Source organism: Aotus nancymaae, unplaced genomic scaffold (assembly GCF_030222135.1).
Source record: "Aotus nancymaae isolate 86718 unplaced genomic scaffold, 86718_ANA_hifiasm-v0.15.2.pri h1tg000022l_1, whole genome shotgun sequence".
Lineage (NCBI taxonomy): Eukaryota > Metazoa > Chordata > Mammalia > Primates > Aotidae > Aotus > Aotus nancymaae.
In genome coordinates, this window is record NW_026988435.1 from 18,069,580 (window position 1) to 18,093,815 (window position 24,236).

The 24,236-nt window shown below is 36.7% G+C and overlaps 1 protein-coding gene across 27 annotated transcripts in view; it reads right to left on the reverse strand.

The window, feature by feature from the left end:
* ROBO2 (roundabout guidance receptor 2) overlaps positions 1-24,236 on the reverse strand; it is a 1,679,075-nt gene that overhangs the window by 574,876 nt on the left and 1,079,963 nt on the right. For 5 of the 27 annotated variants that reach the window (XM_012444749.3, XM_064380031.1, XM_064380038.1 and 2 more), the window contains exon 1: positions 15,138-15,894. The exons of 21 other annotated variants lie outside the window; for them this stretch is intronic. In XM_012444749.3, coding sequence (XP_012300172.2) covers positions 15,138-15,198 — 61 coding nt within the window. In that variant the 5' untranslated portion in view covers positions 15,199-15,894. Of the gene's footprint in view, positions 1-15,137; positions 15,895-24,236 lie in introns of those variants that run through there. One more of the 27 variants, XM_064380027.1, reaches the window with a different exon arrangement.

The following is a 24,236-nucleotide window of genomic DNA, read 5'->3' on the forward strand; positions in this document are numbered from 1 at the left end:
TTTCAATTTCCATGTTTTAGCACAAGGCAACTGAATAAAACTAGGTGGCTATCAAGCAAAAAATGTCTAAGCTCAAAGTTTTTCATTCACCTAATTTATTTAGGTGATACTTAGAAGCTTAGTCAAAAACTCTGAAGACTTTCTTATCCCAATATTCTAAGAATTTTCTTAAAAAACATGTATTTCCTTTTTAATGAAAAAAAACAACACATTCATCCCAAATAACACTAAATTTCAATTAAAATCCAGCCACATATTTTTTCTTTTTCTTTTTTTTTTAATTTTACTTTAAGTTCCAGATACATGTGCAGAGCATGCAGGCTTGTTACATAGGTATACATGTACCATGGTGGTACGAGGTACCTATCAACCCATCAGCCACATATTTTAAAAAATATCCTCTGGAATCTAAAAAGCATAGCTTCCATGTTAATGATTAACTCACAAAACTGCAATGACCAGAAGATAAATGTGCCAAAGCCTTTGAACTTGGTCATGTAAGTTCTTTTACAAAATTATATGTATATATGCATGCATAGACATATATTTATATATGTGTGACATATACATATTCATCTGTGTATATGTATATATTACATACACATATATGTCAATTCCTTGGTCTATAAACATCTTCCCTGGATTATAATATGGACTCAATTCAAGTACCTTAGGTTTCATGTTAGAAATATTAAGCAATAATACATTTGAAAAAAAGTTACAAGCCTTAACACAAATTGCCAAAATATTGTATGTCTTGTATCTGAGTTTTGAGTAATCTGTGGATTTAAAACTATTAAATTTACACCAAATATACTATTTTTTTCTAAATGTTCAGTTCCCAATATTACCCTGTCTTTAATTTTTTTGAATTGCCCACACAATTTCAAAGAAATAAGAGGTTGCCAATATAACAATCTCAAATGGAATATTATACCATATGTATGGTGTCTTTTTATAAGTAAAAAGCACAGCATGAATTAAATCAGTAATAATAAGCAGTAGGATATTTCATTGATTAACATAGGTTATTTTCGTCTTTAATTTGTTGTCTAATCCTAGTGAATCTCATCAAACAAAATTAGGTCTTTATAAACTCTACCAAGTTTGGTAAATACTGCCTCCCTTAACAAAAGGTGGTTGAGGGACAAGTTTTTACACAAACGGATCAGGAAAGGATGACTTCATCAAAGAGAGTCTTAGCTACATTAGAGAAAAAAGCTGGGAAACACAGTGGTGGATCTTTGTACTCATCATCCCTTTCTCATATTCTGAGGACTTTATCTTGTTGTAACTTGTTTAGGCTGAGTGTGGTTTCACAAAGCTGCAACTCAAATATTTCGGGCCTTCCTATGATCTAATGTTTTCCCACGGAAGGACATTTTTCTCTTTGTGTGAGATAAATACCTACACACTCTGTCCTAAATCCTCTCTCAAAAGACATTGCTGGTATTGTGCAGTCATTTGTAAGGACAGTTCAACTTCTCTATGTATCTTTTCAATTTAATTCATTTCACAACGACTTAAAAAGTTATGTTTTATGACAATCACCATTTAGCCAAAGTTCACCTTATAAACATTATTTTGCTTAATTTGACCTTACTTTTAAAACTTAAAATTAGAAGGGGAAATGTAAGCTATCATTTAGTAGTTATACAAATGTATAGAAATAAACAATTCAGGAATGGGTGTAATCGAGTTACCCTCTGGTGTTTATTAGTTCCTCAGGGTCCAAAAATGTACTTTTGTTACATTTATATCACACAAGTTATAATCCAATCTAATTTATGTAAGTTTACATGTGGATACATTATACTTAAAAGAGTCTTCCAAATGTTTATTTTTCTCCAACTCTTCATAACCCTTACATGGATACATACTGAAGGTATGCAGAAATCCTGTGATGGGATGACATGTTGGAAAATCAAAGAAAAAAGGAGAATGAGTCTACCATATTTTCTTTTGCAGCATCTATATTTCTATGATAAATTCCTCATGAGATTTTGTATAGTTCTAGTCACTTATACAAATGCCTCCCCAGCAAAGCAGTCCCCGCTGAGTTCACAGACTATTATGAGAATGAAAGCCCTTTTATCAAAACAGTATGCAATTTACTGGCCAAATCACAAAATCAGTAGAATGGATTTTATATAGCCACCCCTAATATCAAGACCATTCCTTATAATATTTATATGCTCTTTGTTACAAAATCATGAATACTGGATGCAGAAGGGTTTGATGTGAGTGGGAAGATGGAGTAGAAGTTGAATAAAAGAGAAAATCTTTAAAAAAAATTAACTGTGAAAGTGGTGAATACAAATCATAGAAGGGTGAGTTCCAAATGAATAGATTTTGTATGTGGTATTTTTTTGTTTAAAGACTGAGTGCTTCTCTACTTATTCTTGCACTGTAATTTCACCATTAACACGTAGGGACTTTATTAGGGCTCTAATCTCATCACTGATGAATTACACGTTAACCAAGTTTTACACACACACACACACACACACACACACACACGAGATTTTGTAGAGTTCAGGCTCCTCTAAGCCACTGGTTGCAGTGGTGTCATGGCACACTGCCCATCTGCTTTCAAATGTTGGCTATGAAGTAGCCACACAGCATTGACGGTAATGTAAAATTGACAAAATAAAAACAATTAGAATCCCTAGGAATTGGCCTCCATTACCTCTCACTGCCTATCTTAACTTGTTTTTACTTCTGTTTTACTGAGATGCTGGCGCCATTCTGCTTCTATCGCTCTCTTATATCAGGAGGAAAAAAATGGCAATTTCTATCTGAGGACTGGGGAAAAGGAATCAACATATAATTGTGCAGCAAGCAGAGAATCTCACTTGTACACCCTCATCAGACCTCGCATCCTTATTAACCAGGAATATGGTAAATGGGACATACTTCATCTGAAGAGTCATTGTCTGTGCTTCCCCTACTCCATGTAATACTTTATTCTCCTGGAGGGAAGACCCTTGACTTCCACAGAAAATATTACTCTTGAACTTATCTGGGGTTAGATGGCATGAGTTGTATAGGTTTCTGCAAAGAAGTTGTCTATTAAAAATTAATTCACCCACCTTTAATTAAGCCCTAATATATATAATACAGTACATATAAAATGAACTAAAACACAAACATGGGCTTTGCTATATACAGACAGATGGTAGAAATTTCTCTTGGAAAGTTTTGTGAATTTGGTCTTGGTTTTGAAGATGCTATATTCACTCTAAAAAGGAACTATTTGAACTTTTCAATGGAAAAATCCTTCTCTAGCGTTAAGTTGACAAGCATCGTCCTAAAGAATCTCTCTTTGTACTAACCCTTATTTCTATTCTGCCAAAATCTCTCTCATGTTCTGGCAATGAAGTACAAAATGAAAGAAGTATTTCAATTGCACTTAAGCCACATTCATTGAAAGAGACTCTCCCTAGTCAGTGATGCAATACTCCCTAAATGGGCACCGTAATCGCATGACCTTTAAACTGGGATATAACACTCCTAATCTAAATCACATCCTCTCCTTGCCCCTACTCCCGTCCTTATCCCCAGGGTCCTTTCAATGTTATTGCTTTGCTGGCTTCTCCCTCTAGTTAGATTTCTAGATTTCTGATTATTTCCCTAAAGAATTAGTTTACATTTATATATCAAATCAAGCATTAGTTTTTTACTCCACTAATTTTTTTTGCTGCCTACATTTTTGTATATAATTATTATATGTGGTTTCAGGGACAGGGAGGGGAGGTTCTGATGGTATTCCAATGTTGAGATTTCTAATTTCTTTATCATTTCCCTTTTAAATCACTAATAAAGATGTTAAATCAGACCTCACTTAAAGCTGATCTCTAGACATCACCCACCAAATCGTTACATTTCTATCTCTGATTGCCTTGGGGTATTACTGCCTCTTAACAAGATATTTCACTTTCACAGAGTGAAAACAGGTTACAGGGAGCATCACAGAGTCTTGAAAATGTTGTTTTTTCTCATTTTCAGACTAAATTAAAGGCTTCTGAATGAGCATGAGTACTACAGAAGGACCAGACTAAGCCACTATATGAAAAATAAGTTTAAAATGTAAAATGAAGAACAGAATGAGAATAATTTTTTAAACATTAAGGCATGGCTTAATTTACCATCTAAATATTAACAGCCTGCTTAATGTTGGAATCATGCTAAAAAACAAAATGGCAAAGCATCATGTTGGATTTTCTAGCTGCCACACACAGGCCACCAAAACCAGAAGCCTTTCTATCTATGCAACTCAGATGGTTGACAAGTTTAAAAAACCTCAAGCAATTTTATTTGACCTGTGCCATGTATATAATGTAAGCGAAAGAAAAAATGGAGAGGTAACCAGGATTATAATAATATCATTTCTAATCCCTTATGCAGAAACAGCCTATAGATATAAGCATACAGGCATACATATATAAATAGCAACTTCTTTGTAAATCACAGACTGTCCCTTACATCCAAGTGCTTATGGGAAACTACCACCTGCCACCCTTAACACTTTCTCATTAGATGGTTCTGTAAACTCTCAAGAGTATTGCAATTAGTTCCTTTATCAAACAAACAAAAATGCTATTTGGCTGTTGTAAAACAAATCTGCCTAGATCACATTCAGAATATGATCACTAACTTCACGTTCTTAGTTTGATGTCATCATAAACACTGCCAAAATACAAGAATGACTAACTGATTTTTTTCAGTGTTCATTTGGGATATTATTACCATTTCCGTTTTATTTGACAGTAGCCACAATGAACAGTTTCATGAAAAACTAGCTTTTAAAAAAGACTATTGCAGGTATTGACATTTTAGCAATTTCTTTGTCAAAAGCTTTGACAATGTGTAAGATCTAATTTGCAAAATAGCCAAAGTAGTATGAAGACCTTTCTTGTTTGCCTTTTCCCCCCTTCAAAACAGAAGGTATTAATCACCGGATCTCAAAGGCAGCTGACTGATGCTATTCACCGAGTAAGGCATTCTCACTAATGTGGCCCCATGAATAACTCTCAAGGCTTTTATTATTGCTCTGAGTGGACTCTTAGCAGCACAGCCTCTCTTTAGCAACCCTCATCCCCTCAGGCTCCAAAAGGATTATAGATAATGGCTGAAAGAAAGCATCATTGGCAAAAACAAAAGTTTTTAAAGAGAAAAAAAATGGGAGCAAAGTGGACATATTGGAGACAAGTCATGATTCATGGCCTGTACTGTGTTCTGCCTTTTTCTCTTACTCAATACACTCTTTAGTTTTACTGCTGGATAAGAAGGGACTGAACCAGTGCACTTCTCCTAGCAACCAATATCAGTTAGCAAAGAAGGCATGTCATCTGCTCAAAGAGAAAACGGAAGAATCTGGGGTCATACAAAGCAGACACATGTTCTTTTGCATTTGATCCCAAATTGATTATCAAAAAGGATTCAGTAAATGCTAAATAATTCTGTTTTATGTGAATGTTAACAATCCATAGAACTAAATATCAGCGTGTCCACTTGCTATATAGTTGAGTGTCAAATGCTAATCCAATCCACTTCATTCAAATGTTCAGTTTTTCACTTTTCCAAAGCGCCCTTTCACTCTCTCTCCTTACAGTTCCTGGAGATTGCCCCTCCTAGGTATAACCTTGCACCTCCTAGACCATTTCAAATGCAAAGATTAGGCGTAACCTCCTATAGAGATCCGTGTTTGGAAAGCTTAGAATTGAATCCTGATAGAGATAGACAATACAAGCAATTGCCTGGTCATCAGATTTGCATGTCATATTTAGCCGCTGCTTCAAAAGACTAAAACTGCTTTCTCAATTTTTCTTTCTCAAAAGAAATGTTGAATAAACTTGGAATTTAAATTTAATATGATGAGACACGTTTACTGAGAGCCTCAAAAATCTGGAGAGTTTCAGAAGATCCAAGGGATGAACATCACAGGTGCTACAGTTTAACAGGAAAGTGCAATAAGAATTCACAGCCTAGAAAGGTTTCATAAAATAAAAGTTGTCTGTTGGATTGTGAGTAGAGGACAGGCATCAAACAACTCAGTGAATTCATATCTTATTGCCATGTGTATAGGGAGGTGGAAGGCGAGGGGTAAGAGCTATATTTGCCCAAAATCTGTACCCACATGTTGTACGTATTTTTCTGATTGTTTTTTCTTTCATTTTTGTATTAAAAGTTGACATTATTCAGGCTTTCAAATCACAAAGGTGGGACTGAAACACTTAAAAACGTACTTAGCTATGAAATGACTTACACGTTTCATAATAGCCAGCGAGGAATAACCCAGTTAAATCTGTTAGCACTTCTTTCTGGTGAAGTTATTGAACAGCACCGGCCATGTTTTGGGCAGAAAAGGAGGCTGCAAACCTCAACTGAGTGACAACTTGATTTGTGAATGCAGCGCTTATGTACCATTGATGTTTTATTTGTTTGTTTGTTTGTTTTTGAGACAGGGTCTTCCTCTGTCGCCCTGGCTGGAGTGCAGTGGTGTAATCAAAGCTCACCGCAGCCTTGACCTCGCAGACATGAGCAATCCTTCTACCTCAGCCTCCCAAGGAGCTGGACTAAGGGTGAGCACTACTGTGCCTGAATAATTTCTTTTTTCTTTTTTTGCAGAGACAGGGTTTCACCATGTTGCCCAGGCAGACATGGGCTCAGGAGAGCCACCCAGTCTCCCAAAGTACTGAGATTACAGGCATGAGCCACGCTGTGTGGCCTGAAATACTTTTTCAGTATTAGTGTTTAAATCTTGAAATTATATGAAAACAATTACAATGCAAAAAAAAATGTTTAGAACACATTAAATGTTCTAACGCTTCGTAGCCAATTTTGCATGGGGGGGGAAATGCCATGTATGTACCTATGCAACAATCCTGCATGATCTGTACATGTACCCCAGAACCTAAAGTATAATAAAAAATAATAATAAATATATAAAATGAACTTCATTCTAAAAAATAAAAATAAATCAATAAATAAAAAACATAAAAACAAACACTGAGAATGTTGTACCTGGCATTTGTTTTAAAAAGGTTACATTTCTCCTACCCAGTTTCTACTCTAATCCATGACAGACATAGGGGGAAGCGGCACTAAAATGATTGGAGTTTGGGTAATAGCTTGTTGTTGCTGGCATTCAAAGGTATTTAGAATACACAAGTTGTTATATACTTAAGAAGAGGAAGGTGAAATGCCTTCTAAGTTTAATGGAACAGTAATAAGCCTGGTTTTCAATAACTGTACTGTTATTTGGCAACACATTAAAATTTACTCTATAAGAGAGATATAAAACACATGAGTGCCTATTGCTTGATTTATTCTAAATTTCCCTTAATTTAGCCCTAAAAACTATATTCTATAATCATCAGCTATATCTAAATAAGTTCAATCATATTCTAGCATTTGCTAGTATTTGGAAACACATGTATTGTAAAACTTTAAAGTATGTAAAACTTTAAAGTATAAACTTTCCTTTATAAAGAATAACTCTTCTTGCATGTTCTTCACATGTACCCCCAAACCTAAAATGCAATTAAAAAAAAGAATAACTCTTAACTCAATTTTTTTGAAAGTCAAAAGTTCTCCCTTTTTAAATCACACTTATGAACATTTTAATTGGTTATGAGTGTTGCAGAGGTTTGGGGAAAATCCCCGAAATTCCAATCTGGTTGCACCTGGGTGTTCCTTGTTTAAGCTTGAAAAGTCTTGTAATGGGATAGTTGAGTTATATTCCGTGTTCTCCAGCTCATTTCCAAAAGGCTAGGAACAATACTCTAAGGAAACCACACAGTCAAATTAAGTCATTTTTGGTAAGATTCTAAGGCTATAAAATCAACAATCTACTAGGAAAGCTAACAGTGCAGTCCAGAGCTTCTGATCATCAAAGGTATGTCACCTCCACGATACTAATGATATGGTTTTATTCAAGCAATCCTTTCTGATATATGTAACTACTCATCATGCAAATGTAATTAATGGATAATTATAAAAAGTTATTATATTCAATGTCTTATACTAGATACTAAATACTAAAGGAAAGTTAAATGGGCTATCCAGAAAAAGAATTAGTGAGTGGATACCAAACATTAAGTTTTACACAGGTCTTCTGTTCTAGAAGTGTTTATTCAGAACTCAGTAAGTTTGTCTTACACGAGATTTATCTCCATGGTACATTATATCAAAGCACCAGGTAAAAATTATCCAGGATGAAATGTAAATCAGTCAACATGAACCAAAATGCAGGCTTATACAAGCATGGTCTCCTTGCTAACAAATTGCCATTGTATGATTCCTCTCTTGCTTACTCTCTTCATTCATAACACCATTCACTTGGGAATCACATGTGTTTTGTAATCAGCATATGATGCAATGGAAACACACACCATAGCACATTTGTTACAGTTGTGTAGGTGAGGCCACCGATAAGTGCCCTTCAGAGGCAACAAAAATTCTTAATCAGTTACCTGAAGACTCACAGTTGAAAAATCTTATTCAAATTGTCCTATCATGCACCCCAATTGTAGTCCATAATTAGTCTGATAGCAAAGTCCTCTTCTAGTTATTTTCCTTGTTCATTCTAGGCAGGGAATAATCTAATAAAAATATACTAACAATAACAATAAGTTATGCTTAAGTGGCACTGATAAAGTACCAGGCACTGTTCATGGCATCATACATCTTTATATACATCTTTATTATATATATATGTTTATTTATATGTATCTTTATATTTTTAAAAATGTTTTGTTTATTTCTCACTATAACTGTATGAGATACACATTATTACCATGCTCATTTTACAGAGAAGGACACTGAGGCATAGAAAGATGAAATGACTTGTTCATACTCACTCAGTAGTGTTTGCTGAGTGTATTTCAATAATCATCTTATCCTTCTTCCCTCCACGCAAACTATGCTGCAATCAATCTAGACGTTTTGCCTTTATCTTAGCACCCCTTTGTCATCCTCATGCCATTTTTCTGGTTACTTCTTTTCATGGAATTCAATTTCCAATCCTTTTCCCCACCCAAATCCCACTGTTCATTCCTCTCAGGTCCAGGTTAAGAGACCCATTTGGTGTTGACCCTTCCCAAATTGTACCAGCTGGAAATCACCTATTCCTTCTCTGAGTTCCCAAGACTCAGAGAAGGAATATGCCTTCAAACTTCCTATTTATGAGACACTACTTTTTTGTTCTAGTGACTTGAACATTTGATACCTTCCCTACTAAGCCGTGATTTCCTTGAAGGTACGAACATTTTAACAGGTCAGTATGTTCTTCACAGAGCCAAGCAAGTGGTGTTGTCAATATGCACATGTTGAATCAAATGAATAACCTAAACATATCCAAGCTAATTCTCTCATGGACTCTTCAGAAGATAGCTGGTCATTTTCAGTAACAAGAACCTGGAATTATTACTAAGGAGTTCCAGGACTGAGAATCCAGAAACAGTCTCTCATAGGTAGAAGCATGGTACAGAGCTGAAGCATCCCTGGAGTCTAGTTTCTGCTCTACCACTACATACCAACGGATCTGTGACAAGGCACATAAAATCTCTAAGCTTCAGTTCTCCATGGGCCCAACCAATAAGAGAGTTGTGCCGCATAGTTTCAAGTATTTCTAATAGCTCCAAGATGCTATCATTCTATGATTTATACTTAGTATTCTGAGATCTCTGCTAAAAGTGACAAGTTCAACTGAGGTACTACTTTGTAAAATTTTACAAGACAACTGAGGAAGACTTAGAAGACAGCAATCACTGAAAGGATTAGGAATCAGGACTATTGTGGATTTGAGAGATTATTATAATATAAAATTGTTTCACTTCAAAACATCATATCCAACTCAAAAGGCCCTTCAGCTCTTTTTTCCATGATCAATTAAAAGAAAATATTTACCTCATACATTATTAGCGGGAATGTAAAGTAGCTTGGCTGCTTTGGAAAATAGTCTTGCAGTTCCTCAAAACGTGAAACACAGACTAAACATACGACCCAGCATTTCTACCCCACGTTAAATGAAGATGTATGTTCACACAAAAGTTAGTACACGGATGTTCAAAGTAGCAATATCTATAACAGCCAAAAATGGAAACAACCTAAATGTTCATCAACTAGTAAAACAAAGAATAAATGATATGGAATATGATTGGGCAATAAAAAGGAATGACGTACTGATACATGCTATGACATGGATGACCTTTGAAAAACGTCATGCTAAAGGAAAGAAGCTGGTCACAGAATAGCATCATATATTGTATAACTGCATTTATATGAAATGTCCAGAAAAGACAAATCCATAGAGACAGAAGTTGAGTGGTGGTTTCTTGTGGTTGGTGGAGGGATGGTGGAATAGGGTACACAGTTTCTTTCTTGAATAATTAAAAACATTTTAAAGTTATATTATAGTGATGGTTGCACAATTCTATGAACAAGATGAATACAGGTTGTAAGAACAAGTGAAGAATGGTTTCTCACTGGGGGTCACAAAAAAGTCTGTGAATGGTGGAAGCCATTTACTGTGATGGGAATGACTAGAAAGAGGAGAAGATTCTGTCTTATGCTTGAGTTTTGTATGTTCTTATTGGACATGAAGCAAAGATGTCAAGTAGTCAGGTGAGTATGTCAAGCACTGTTGCAAGCACTGGAGACACGACAGCATATAGAACAGCCAGGTTATGCCCTTATGGATCTTATATCCCTCCATGCAATGATTAGGGCAATTGGAGAATTATCAATCCAAATATATATTTAAAATTTATGGGATTAGATAAACGATTCTAAGGATTGGCTGCAAATGGAGGAGAAAACACTGAGGGTTGAGGCCTCTGTTACTCCAACACTGCTTTGAGTCAGGTATTTGGGGTAAGCGTGCTACCCTAGATGCCATATTGTACTCTGTCATGGTATAACACGCTGCTAAAACATTAATAGAGTTTATTGGTATTTATTTTTGAAAAGAATTTATAATCATTTCTTTATTCTTTATATAATAACTTAAAAAAAAAAAAAAGAAAAGCAATATCCATGCCAATGTACTGATTCAGGTTGATAAATCTAAATCTGGAGACACTGTAAGAAACGTAGCAATGCTTTTCATTAGAAATAAATCTGTACAATGGCACTCTATGAATCTCCATTGTTTGCTTGAACTCAGATCTGAAGACTTACTTATCTAAACTGGAAAATGATAGGATCCTTGCAAAGCAAGTCTGCATAAAGCTACAAATACATATGGTGTTGTGGGGAAAAAGTGAGGAAGTTAAAACCCCAACTGGATATAACTGAAGGTAAAATATTATTCACATTTTCCCTTTAAATGCAGATTTTCTAAATTATTATTCAAGAAACATCCTCACCTACCTTCTTCACTCTTCAAATGTTTCTCTAATTCCTTTTCATTAGGTCCAAAAAAGAAAAAAAGAGGAGGAGAATAAGAAGGAAAGGAAAGAGAATATGAATGAGAAGAAGAAAGAGAAGAAAAAAGCAGGAAAAGGAGAAATCGTAAATAAGATAATAGTCTTTTTTTCTAACACTATTCAAAAACCAAATTGCACATGGAATTAAATGTATCTCCTGTAGACTTCTGGAACTACTTCAGCAGATATTACAGGCACATACACATCCCACATCATAAGCTCCCTTCATTACTATATATGTATCCCAATTTATACAATGTGCTTACATATCTATATTTTTAATGTCAAAGATGCTATTTTATACAAGTTGGTCAGAGATGAGATGGCCAGAACTACTCTTTTTATATAATCATGACCTTTTTTATTTTATTTTTTACAATATTTCTTGTTTAATGTTCTAAGAAATCCTTTTGGTTTATGGTCCACATGTTACGTAGCATCAAAGGTTATTCAAACAAAGCCAATTCAAACCCGAAATTACTGTATAGCTTCAAGAACACATTTCAGGTTACTTATATACCATTTAAGTTCTGAAATAGACTACATATGGCTATAATAAGCCCATTACTGAAAAAAAGCACTTTAGCAACATGTATAAACCTATATGAGATTATGCATCTGCACTAAGCACATACATTATCTTTATTATATTTATTATATTTATCTCTCCTAATATCATGTGTGCCATTTTCATTTAAGAATAAAGAATAAAGATGAGAAAGTCATTCTCATTTTAAGACACCTTTTCACAAGTATTGCAAAATTATCGGATTGACATAATGCGTGGGATACAGATGTAATTTAAAAGTCTTGCCATGGTTCATATCAATTCCCCATAAATAACTGCAAAACATTATTCTTATTCAAAAATAAAGAAAAGCTGGAGAACAAAGACTAACCTTAATATGTATTCTCCTACATAATCATACAGAAAAGCCTAGATGTGATTAATTAATCTGTATTAATAAGAAAACCATTATTTACATCCCAAATAGAAAAGTTTATCTACAGTTCTCAACTAAATTAATATTTGCTCTCTATAAATTGCTGCAGGGACACAATACTGAAAAATTATAAATAATATTAGCATACAGCTTCTACGAGGTGGCAAAACTCTAACATTTTTCATATACTATAAAAATGCACATATAAATAACCCACCAAGCAAATATCAATGCAAATCTATGTATCATTTGTCACTGAATAAAATTAATTATCTGTGACTAGCACACGGATGGTCAGTATATCTTTGAAATGGTACAAGCTTCTCTACATTTGAAATTCATGTGAAGTATAAGCACACACCTCTCAGAAGAATAAGTAAATAGAAATCATAGAATTCTGGAAGAGTAGCAAAGCTTAGAGATCCTACAATCCAACCTCTTCACTGTATATGTGAACATTCTCAAAGTGTTGAAACAGCCTAGAGGGCAGTGTTGTCCACATCCCAAATTTTCAACAATCCCCCTGGAGAAACTGTCATTCTGAAGTATCCAAAGGCAATCCAATGTCAAACGTATGATTTACATACTAATTTAGTAAGAGTGTCCAGGGTTTCCTTTGCTTTTGACACAGCAGATGCTAATGCAAAACTAGTTTCACACACACCAAATTTCACATTGCCTTTCCAGTGTCAACTCCTCAACTCTGGCGTTTTTCACTACATTACTATGAATTCTGCTGCATAATTGTGGCCCAGACACAAACTGCCCCCTTATCCTATAATGTTAAATCAAAACAAATGTTCTAGGTTGTCTTTGGGGGCAGGAGAAGGGTGGTGTGGGAGAGGAGGAAGGAAAGAAGGGAGAGAGTAATAAAAAGGAGAGAGAGAAGAGAGGGAGAAACGAAAGAAGGAAGGGAGGGAAGGCAGACAGAAATGCTGTCTTGCTACTGCTGTTCCAGCAAGCTGGTTAATTGCATTTGTTTCATATATCTCCAAACACCCTGTATATTAATTACATTCTGTAACACCAAGCTCTTCTGATTTCCTCTGTCACTTCCCCTGAGCAATATAATTGTATTCCTCCTAGCAACGCACTGATTTAAAAATACATATATTAAAAAAAACCCTTGGTGATAATTCTGTAGTCTAATGTATAGTTTATACATGCATTTCTGTAAATTCATGGTTTATGAGGTCATATTCTTTAAAAAGTTATACCAAAGTCTTCTTATCATGAAAATCAAACACACCTGGGACAAATAGGTAGCCCCATTTTGTTATGGTAATGTACATGTATTTTAATGTACCGAAAAAGAAATGCATGAAAATGGTTATAGATGTGGCTGTAGTATCATTCACAATAATTAAACCCTAAACATCTACTAGACTGGGAAAAGAGAGAAGCAGCGCACATACATGCATCCCTCCCCTACTATCGCTGGGGGGCAAAGATACTCTTGTAGTCCATGATTTAAAACAGCCACTTGACAGTAGGTAAACTCATCTGTATTGCCTCATGTTTATAGAAAGCCTTCCTTTTTGAGTCCAATACATTGGGTTCTATGCAGCAGTAGCTGCCAGGAACAAAGTTAGCTACCACAGATGGGCAAAAATAGGCAGTGTCCCAAATAATGAATTCATCCACAATGCAAATGGTGGAGCAAAGTTTAAGTGGCAACAAGCTATTATGATGGCTCAAACAGTTGGACTAATACACTTTAGGTTCTTTACAAGTACAGTAAGTAATTAAAAACCTAAAGTACTGAAATCCACATTTCCAGTTAGGAAAAAAATAATTACCTAGTCCTTCCCTTACACCAATTCTTTCCATGGATACAAAAATTAAAGTCTCTAGGTTAATAGCCAATATTCTTTTAACTTTTTTCTTTTGAATACAAATCAAAAGCATGTTAATGATTATTTCCACTCTTCATTCAAAGGAGCCACAAAAAAGGATTTTGCAATAGTCGCACAATAAATTGACATCCTGTGAAAACATCCAAGTAAACCAAATCTGAACAAAAGACAAGAGAATCAGAGGCAGAATGCTGTCGGCTTGACAGACTGACTCAGCCTAGATGGAGACACCTCCAGCACCTGTTTAAGACCCCCATTGTGTTTGCCCACTGGGGACTGAGCTAACTGTTCCACTCCTGTGGCCAGACCATAGCTGATGCTTCCCCCTTCGTGGAGCCTCGCCCAGTCTCACTTTTGACAGTTTTCTCCCTAGGATCTAAATTCTTCATTCTGATTTAACGCTAGGAGAGCATTCATGGCACACAGGTGATACACACTGATCTCAGTCTCAAATTCCTAACCCATTGAACCTTCCTTAGAGTGTCTATTACCGTATTTCTTCACTTGAATGTCTAAGTCAAAGTTCAGACACAAGAGCAAACATCAAACAGAGAGCAGGCACAATAGTACTAGGCTCTTTCAGGAGATTCACTTTAATACTTCTTTTTCTAACAAAACCGGGAGCCCATCACTTACTATCCAACTCCTTAATTAATTAAGTAAATTACAACAACAATCACAACAATAGGTGACTACTAACATGTTCCACTACTAACATGCAGCAGTTTAGAAACAAAAGACTTAAATAAAACCTCTGCCCCCAAGGAGCCCGTGCCTGGCCAAAATGGACTTACAGACAAACTGTCATTTTATTTATAACCCACCTCAAATTCAAAAATAAATGGTTTGGGGGGTTGGGGGGTGAGGGGTGCAAAAAAAAAAAGATAAAAGCATTTTTAACTTACCATCAACCCGAACATATAAAAATCCACAGAGCAGTAGTTGTGTAAACATCAGCAGACTCATTTTGACATATTAAAAAGATCCAGATTGTTTAAGAAACCAATCCCAGAGAGCAAAAGTACAAAAATAAGTATCAAAAAAAGAGGTAGGTCCAAAGTTTAGACTTTCCTAGATACTAATTAAAGTCAAGAAGAGCAAATCGCAAGATCAGACGGGGTTGGTGGAGAGGTCTTGAACGGGGCACATTTAGATCCATCCAAATTAACAGAGGGCACTTCAAAGGCTGCTGTATTTCCAACACTCTGGCTTCCTAAATTCCCACAAATTCAGCCCAGCCAGAGGTATTATTTAAGTGTGTCTAACCCTCTCTCCTTAGGCTCCCTTGCAATCCAAAGCCAAGTTCTTTCTTCAGAAGTCAAGATGATGAAGGGGGAGGAAAAGACCTAATTCCTAGAAAGTGTTCCACAAACTTGCCAGCGCGCTGCCGAAAAACCATTGGCCTGCCTACTGGTTTTCTTTCCCCCGGTTTCCTTCTCCGTAGCAGCTCCACGTCCGGAGTGATTTTTTTTTAATATATATATATATATATATATTTACTTAACTTCCATAATAAGGATGTGTCAAAGCAACACTTTGCAGGCGGGCAGATTTGGCGGGCCTCTCCTTTGCAGCCTCGTTGCCTCCCTCCACCTCTCTTGTTTCCAAAAGAGAGGAAAAGGGAAATCAGGACGATTCGGGTGGAGAATCCGAACTCCTACGTGGTGGGGCTGCGGGGAGGGAGGCAGGGAAGGAGCGAGCGAGGGAGGGAGGGAGGGGCCGGGCTGAGGCTGAGGCTGCAGCCACCCCTGGGGGCCGCCTCTGAGCGATTGTGCACCCGGCGGCGGCTGCGGGCGAGCGCAGAGCCGGGCGCGTGAGCCCAGCCCGGGAGCGGCGGAGAAAGGGAGCGCTCCGTCCAGCGCCAGGCGCGGTCTGCCGCTCGCCCGGGTCCCCCCGCAGGTCCCCGCGGTCCGGACGCCGCCGCTGCTCGGGCAGCCGGGCAGCAAAGCGTCCGCCTCCTCCAGCAGCTGCCGCGGGTGGAAGGACTTAGAGGAGGGAAGGCGAGGAGGCGGGAGGGGAGGGAGGAACGAAGGCTGCTTGGAGTCTGCCCCGGGGAGGGGCGGGGGCGGCAAGGGGGTGCGCCGAGCCCTCCGCCCCCAGACTCCGCCACCCGCCGGCGCAGGGGAGCGGGGAGGGGGTCCCGGAGAGCGGAGAGTCCCAGCGGGACGGAGAGCAACAAATTCGGAGAGCCCCGCCGGCTGCCCAGGGCCGAGGCCACCGGTCAACTCCGTCCGCTTCCCCGCGCCTCCCGGGGCCCCCTCCTTCCCGCCTCCGGGGGGGATAGGTGGGCTCCAGCCTCCTGCTCCTCGCCGCGTCCCGTTTAATGGGCAGGTAATTTTCTCGGTGAGTGATTTCATGGAAGCCCTTCCTAATTATTCATCCCTCCGTCTGCCGGAGCTGCTCGCGTTTTCTTGAAAAAGATCACCCTCCAGGACCCAGGGCGCAGCCTCATTACCCGTCAAAATCACACAAACACTCACTCTTCACCTTTTAGCCAAATGAGAAGCCGAGTAGGGGGGAGAAAAGGAAAGGAAACGAAATGTAAGCACCTTTTAGACCGGAAAGGTTGTGTGTGGATGCTTCCTATATGGTTAAAAAGCACAAGGGGTGGGTGGGGGGAGGAAGGGTGCAGAAATCTCTAACCTCTAGCGGCTCATTTTAGCCAAGATCTATGGCCCCCTGCGGCATCCCCGAGGGGAGGAGGGAAAGGAAGGGATGGCATCCCGTCTTATGTTACTCAGTTGCCTTTTGACCCTTCAAAGATGAGTTTGATGCGCGATCGCGCCCTGAGAGGGAGTTCCAAAGGAGATGCTGAGGATGGGGGAGAGGGGATTACAGAGTTTGGGGGCGAGGGATCCCCGAAGTCTTTACCCTCCAGAGACCAGCACCTCCAGAAGGAATTTCGGAAAACATAAGCTCTGGTTGTGGAAAGCTGAAAACCAAGCTGAGCTCATGGAAGCTCAAAAAGGCAGAATTTCAGCCCCAAGACGACAAAACCCTGAAAATTAAGGCCAAGACTACCAAGTGATGCCATTCAGGACCGGGGATGATTAGGGAAGGCCAGGTGAGATCAAAGGGATGCCAGTGTCTGCGGTGCCCCGATATGGCCGGTGTGGCTGGGCCCACGTGTGATCACAGGCTCGCTGGTAGCTGTTTGATGCTTGTTCAGATGATTAGAAGGCGGCTTATAGGAACTCACGCAGGTCCCTGAGCTGAGCTAAATGCTGGATGGTGAGTCTTTAGTTCCCCCTACTGGAAAATATTAGGAAAGAGTCTCTCCTTAAGGGGCAGTGTGAGGAAGAGCCTTTGTTTGGTGGATACATTTTGGGGCTGCTACTTAATTTAGTTCTCCCTTGCAGATTATGCGCGTTGTGTGTGTTTTTTTTTTTTTAAAAAAAAAGGTCAGCGACATTCAAGCAATTAGGAGAGATCTTATGGTACCTCAGTATGCTTGAAAATTACTGTAATGAAATAGCCTTGCAAAAGAATAAAACAACTGCTCTTCTTGTAAAGCATTAAGAGTAATTTCAGCACACTTTTTGATCTACAGTATTTACTTGTAAAGAAGAAAAGTGCATTAGGTTGCTAAAGTTGAATCACTTGAATTCTCACAGTAATAATTCTGAATGTGCTATTGTTTTAGCACCCCATGAAAAAAGACGTAACCATTAGGGAGAAACTAGTTCACTCCCCACCACCCCAAAGGCCCAATAAGTCTAAATTTGATAATACTGTGGTCTGGGAAAATCCAAAAGGGCACTGGATTAACATCTCTTTTATCTCTGGAACAGGAAAATAATTAAAATTCTTCAAAACTTTCATTTTAAACACTTGGGCTTGGTTTACCCAGTTCAGGATTTGCAATGTCTAGCTCATGTCTCCAAATAATATACACCACCAGCTTATCTCGGGCAAATTTCCTTATGTGGGTGAATTTTTTAAGATATTCTGAAAACAGCGTCTCCCTAATAAAATAATTCAGGAATTAACAAATCATATAGACTTATAAGACCTTCAATTTTAAGATGGTTCATGGAAAGGAAGACATCAGAGTATTTCAACTAGAAGTGTTTCTCATGACTATTTATTTATCAGGCAAAATATAGATTCTATTTTATACTTGATAGACTCACCATCTGCAAATGCCTTTCCTTAAGTAACCTATAAAATCACTCAGAGGCAGAAAGAGCGTGTGTGTGGGAAACAGAAGCAATAGATTGGGTGAGATCAACGTACCATCAATTGCCATTGTCCTTTAGGGCAGAAAATGTTGCCTTACTCACAGAAAGTTATCCTTGTGTAGGATATGACAGATTACATCATACAGAGAAGAGCTTTATATAAAGAAAATCTCTTTGGTTATACTAGCATTTTTACCAAGCATCAACATTTTGCATTCATAACTACTTTACTTACTAAAAGTGAAAAGCAAGCCAGTGCTTTTAGACTGGTACCATTTTTTAAATGTTTTTTGTTATTATTGTTTGCCATACACTAGCTACCTTATGGAATGATGTCTGTACCAAAGGAATTTTGGAGTCTGTATTTTCTGCTTTTCTTGTAGTCAAGTTCATAACTGATTTTTTAAAAGAATGCTTTGTCAGTATCTCATTTGATATGAAATGTGATAAAAAACATTTATTTTATAAGAATCTCATCCCAAATGAGAGTTTAGGATTATGACCAAATGTCTCACACTAAATTAGCAACAGCAACAAGTCTCCAGTCAGAAATTTGTTATGGACAACACTAATTCCAAATGAACAAAGACACAACCTTCTGAGATGTAGGATAAGATCTATACTTGAAAATGTGCATATTTCAATTATACTTAACACACTTTTAGTGAGCACTGCCTATAAAAAAATGGATTTCTCACTCCAAATGTTTAATTAAAGGCAAGTCTTTAAAATCTGAAGCTTCTAGTAGAAAATTTTTTTTAGCTAAAATTTTTTTAGCTAAAAAAAAAATTGTCAAGGTTTTCCTTAAGCCAAAAAGAAACAGCAATGGCTAAGAACAATGATGCCCCATGACCACCAAATCAGAGAGCTTAAGCTACAGAAAAATCAAATGGTATCTGGCTTCAATGTCTTTCTAAATATAAGTTGTTTTTTCTTATCTAAACAAGCAGCTGAATAGATAAATGTAGATGGAAATCTAGGCTTCTTTTGTGTAAAACCTGCAATGGTATTATATATTCAAAGTGTGCCTATATATTTTAATGCATCTTAAGATCCTAAGAAACTCTCATTAACTGTAATTTGGATAAGGTGATCAAATGGCCTTTGTGATTGAACTTCTGAGTAGTGGTATTCCAGGAAAAATATAAAATAACCATATGAAGGAAATCTGCACAGTGTAACATGTTAAGTATTTCTTTTTTCATACCAGATTCCCCAAGGATGTGGTAAAAACTGCAAAATCCTAATCTACTTTTTTACTGTTTTCAACATGCTCGTGTTATAATTGCAAGGCGGCATATATAGTAAAATCAAAGATTTGATCCATGATACTAATTTTAATATGTACTGCCATGTGGTGAGTACTAACCACATGTCAGGGAATTCTCATTTTAAAAAGTTCGCCATATTGTTAAATTTCTACAAGAGCCTTATGTGGTTGATATTATTCCCATTATACAGATGAGAAAAATGAAGATTAGATAACCAATCCAAGTTAACAAAAGGGACAATCTTCCTTTGAATACAGACCTGACTACAAAATCTATGTTCTCAAGAACCTCTTGGGATTGATTTAAGACACCTACCACGAAATAGTGTAACACTGTAATACATTACTCTGATCAATTTAAGAAAACCCTAGTGTACCAAAATATATAGAAATGTGATCATTTTTTCTTCAAAATTGAAGAATCTTTTTAAAGCCATTGCTCAGCTTGAATTTTTCTATATAAGATTGTCTTATTATACTATACAGAAACGTCACACTAAATGACACGTGTGGGTTATTATCTATAAAAGGACACAGGACAACTAAGGTAAGCGAAGCATTAAAAATCCTGATCATAGAGAGACGGCTCATTTGTCCTTACACGATTTTTTTTATTACACTTGACCTTGTTCCAGAAAGGATTTGAGGGAGCCAAGGTAAAATGAATATTGTTCTTCTGAAATATATTGTAAGTATCTGATTTGAATCAATTCATTTTGAAGTAGTCACCAAGACTTGTCTCTCTATGTAAAGTCTGTCTGTGTACCTAGTTCTGAATAGCATTTTTGGTATATTGCATGGAGTTATTAATCTGGAATTTAAGCTGACTAAAATACAATAATATTTCATACTAGTGTTCTCTACAGAATACAATCACATATTTCTAAGATAGAAAACTTTTCTTCCTTTAGAGTCCAGAATCTATTTGGAAAATAATTTTGTATCTTGATTGAAGAGTTCAGTGATACTTCTAAATTAGCATAACTTTTGAATAAATAAAATATTACAATAAGTGGCATGAAACATTGAGACCGAATTTCTCTTAAGTGTGTATACCTTAAAAATTTTAATTTTAAAAGTCACTTAGAGGTTCCTTAGAGGTCACTGATGAGATTTTATTTATCTTCATAGTGTCAGTTCCAGATGGTCCATTGCCCCTTCAGCCCCATCTTAGTAAATTGAAAACCTAAAGTTAAAAAGTAGCTCTTTGGTAGCAAAGACGATAATCTCTCATCTATACTAGGCTAATGGTTTTACAAAATAAGCAGAGTTGTCAGCCTTGCAAAAAACACTCATTATCTGAAACTGCAACTTCAGTCATTCACCATGATAGGCTAGAGTGAATGTGTGTGCAAGGATTTTCTTTCCCACCCACTATTTTATCATTTCTTTTTACTGACATCAAGCTATTATTTTAGTACATAGCTTAACTTCAATGACATAAAGTAATACACTATTTGCTAATTTTACATCACACTTTCATGAACCCAAAAAAGTCCCTTTGCTTCTTTGCCAAATGATTCCAAGTCCATCTGCTCCAATCTGGAATTTGTATAATTGAATTTTAGCAACACATAGCTGTAATCCTAATAGGAAAATTTATTTTAAATCCAAAACAGATTTTTTGTTATTGTTCATAAAAAGAAGGGATCGTCAAGGATTTAGGAAAAGGCCAATGATACCCACAGGTCCTATAGGTACCTGTGGATTCTTACAGTTGTATGCCGACTGAATCTCTTTTAGGCATGTTTCAGAAAGGATTCTTCAAATTAAAAAAAAAATGCTTATTCTTCCTTGCAATAATATTATGGAATTAATCCAAGGGTACATGAAATCTAATTGAACTGTCTATGGTTTTATCATATAGAAGAACTAATCTGTTTTGGAGCAGGTTCTGATTTTCTTCCAATATTCAAATTATTTTATTTCCATCTGATAAAACAAATTCTGACTACTTATGGTGTACCTGAAGTTCTTTTTACAAAGAATACCAGGTTCTTTGTTGTTAGATACAATACCAGCCAGGAATCTAAGTAATATAATTTTGCAATTTTGCTCAAATTAGAGATGTAAATACACATTGTCTTCCTTAAGTGATAAAATGAAATAAATGAAAAGAATATCCATGGCTCAAGTTTATAGACAAACTTGCAAATAAAGGAATAATATAACACACACTTTATATCATAATATTTCAATTTGAGTGAGAAGTCTCTCTCTCTTAAGCAGTTTCTACTGATTAGTCTTTTAGTTAGCGAAAAAGACTGATATCAATGAATGATCTTTATTCTCTGAGCAATTTTGGCATTTTCATTATATACTAATACAAATGTAAAAGATCCAAAAGACCAAATACTTACTAATGAAAAATGCTAGTACAGTTTTTGACAACACTAGGTACAAATTTTATAGAACTCCTCATGTCATTGGCTTGCTTTTAGTTTACCATCATTTTTTAAAAATGTTCACATGGCTAGTTTCTTATATTTATCAGAAATATAAAATGTATGTAGCTTTACACTCTATCTAGTATATTTGTCATTCAAATTAATTTTTGGTTTTTAGCAATGTGAAAAAATGTTTCATCAAATTTTTATCTTAATTTTTCATTTTTCTAAGATTATTGATCTGTAATCTTTTTCTTCGGCCTTTGAGCAAATATTAGACTTTCAGGTATGACTAGTATAGAGAATGTCAATGAAAATTATGTAGCATGATAAATGTAAGGTTGTTTTGTTTAGTTGTTGTTATTGTTTTATCTTGTCTCTATTACTGGCTTAGGTCCAGGTTGTAACTTACCTATTATTTTATTTCTCCCTTCTCTACCAAACACATTAAAAACACTTCCATTACAAAGCTAGAGGTGCTACATTTATAGGAGTTCTGGTAGTCTGTTTACCAGCCCTCATTCTGAGTCACATTTAAACTATCAAAAAAGAGATGGAAACCTATTTTGTTTTAAAGATTTTCATAGAAGATTTCACAGTATTCTTAAGTAAACCATTCACTTGTCATCAGGAAAATATTAGTCTTCTCTAATCTAACACTGAAGTAGCATTTCCACTCCATTATCTCTGCAAAGAGAAGGGATAATGCATGGCATCCTAAATAAGAACACAACAGAGAATACTGAGATAGAGATAGAGCTCTTAAATAGGATGTTGAGTACCTATCTGCATTCTAATTTTGGTATTTACAGTGCGATCTTGACAATTACCTTTATAAAACAAAGATAATAATACTGCCTACTCACGAGATATTCGGATGTTGCATTTGAAGAACTTGGTCCAGTGTACATTTTAATTGTTTGCAGTACTTAGGGTCATTGGCGTGTACTAATAATCCTCCATCATGATGGCAGAGACAATGCTGATTGTAATCCGAGAATCCTCCTTCCTTTCCTCCATACTCCAGACAGAATTCCCCAGCCTTCTCTGCAGTTGTGTTGGAGCATGTGATTGAGTTTAGCTAATGGAATGCAGGCACTTCTAGATTTGCCCTCTTAGGTCCCTCCTATAACATACCCCTTCATACTCTGGCTGTTCCCTCACTTTTTGGATGGCCAAATAGAAAACACAGAGCCACTGGATAAAACACATTAATTTCAGGATGAGTGTGGAAGCAGACTCTGACCATCTCACTCTCTGTTGTATGCTTTGGACTGTGAGTTAAGCAATAGATGTCTTGTCATGTGTCAAATTCTGGAATTTTGGTGTTCTTTGTTTTAGCACTTCACCTGTGCTGACAAATATAATCAGCTACTTTGAATATTGGCCTAAGTCTAAATATTCATTTAAACTGCATGTTGTAACATATGTCTTCACAGGACATTAAACTATGGTTAATATTATAGAAATTAAAGAATAATAATACCTAATTTTCTTAAATAATTACTATATGACAAGCACTACAATACAGCTTTTAAATTAATTGTCTTACTAAATTTTCACGAAGCATATGAAGGTGGTTTAGTTTCATAATTCACAGTAGTTAATGAAACCTCAAATTGATGATGTAACTTTGAAAGTGTCATAGTTTGCAGCTGTAACTCATATCCAGTATCAACAAAGCCTATGATATTACCCAGGATAGGCTAATGTATTCTCCAGCAGTAACTTCTCAACATTTTTTCATTGTCATTTCTTTAAGACGCTACTATGGTCTGAATGTTTTTCCCATCCCCTCTCACTGGTTTCAAAATTCACATGTTGAAATCTTTTTTTTTTTTTTTTTTTTTGACACAGAGTCTGCCTCTGCCACCAGGCTGGAGTGCAGTGGCACAATTTCAGCTCACTGCAACCTCTGCCACCCGGAATCAAGCTATTCTCCTGCCTCAGCCTCCCGAGTAGCTGGGACTGCAGGAACGTGGCACTACGCCCAACTAATTTTTTTGTATTTTTAGTAGAAACAGAGTTTCACCATGTTGGCCAGGATGGTCTCGATCTCTTGACCTTGTGATCCACCTGCCTTGGTCTCCTAAAGTACTAGGATTAGAGGCGTGAGCCACCGTGCCCGGCTGGCCACACGTTGAAATCTTAACCACCAATGTAATA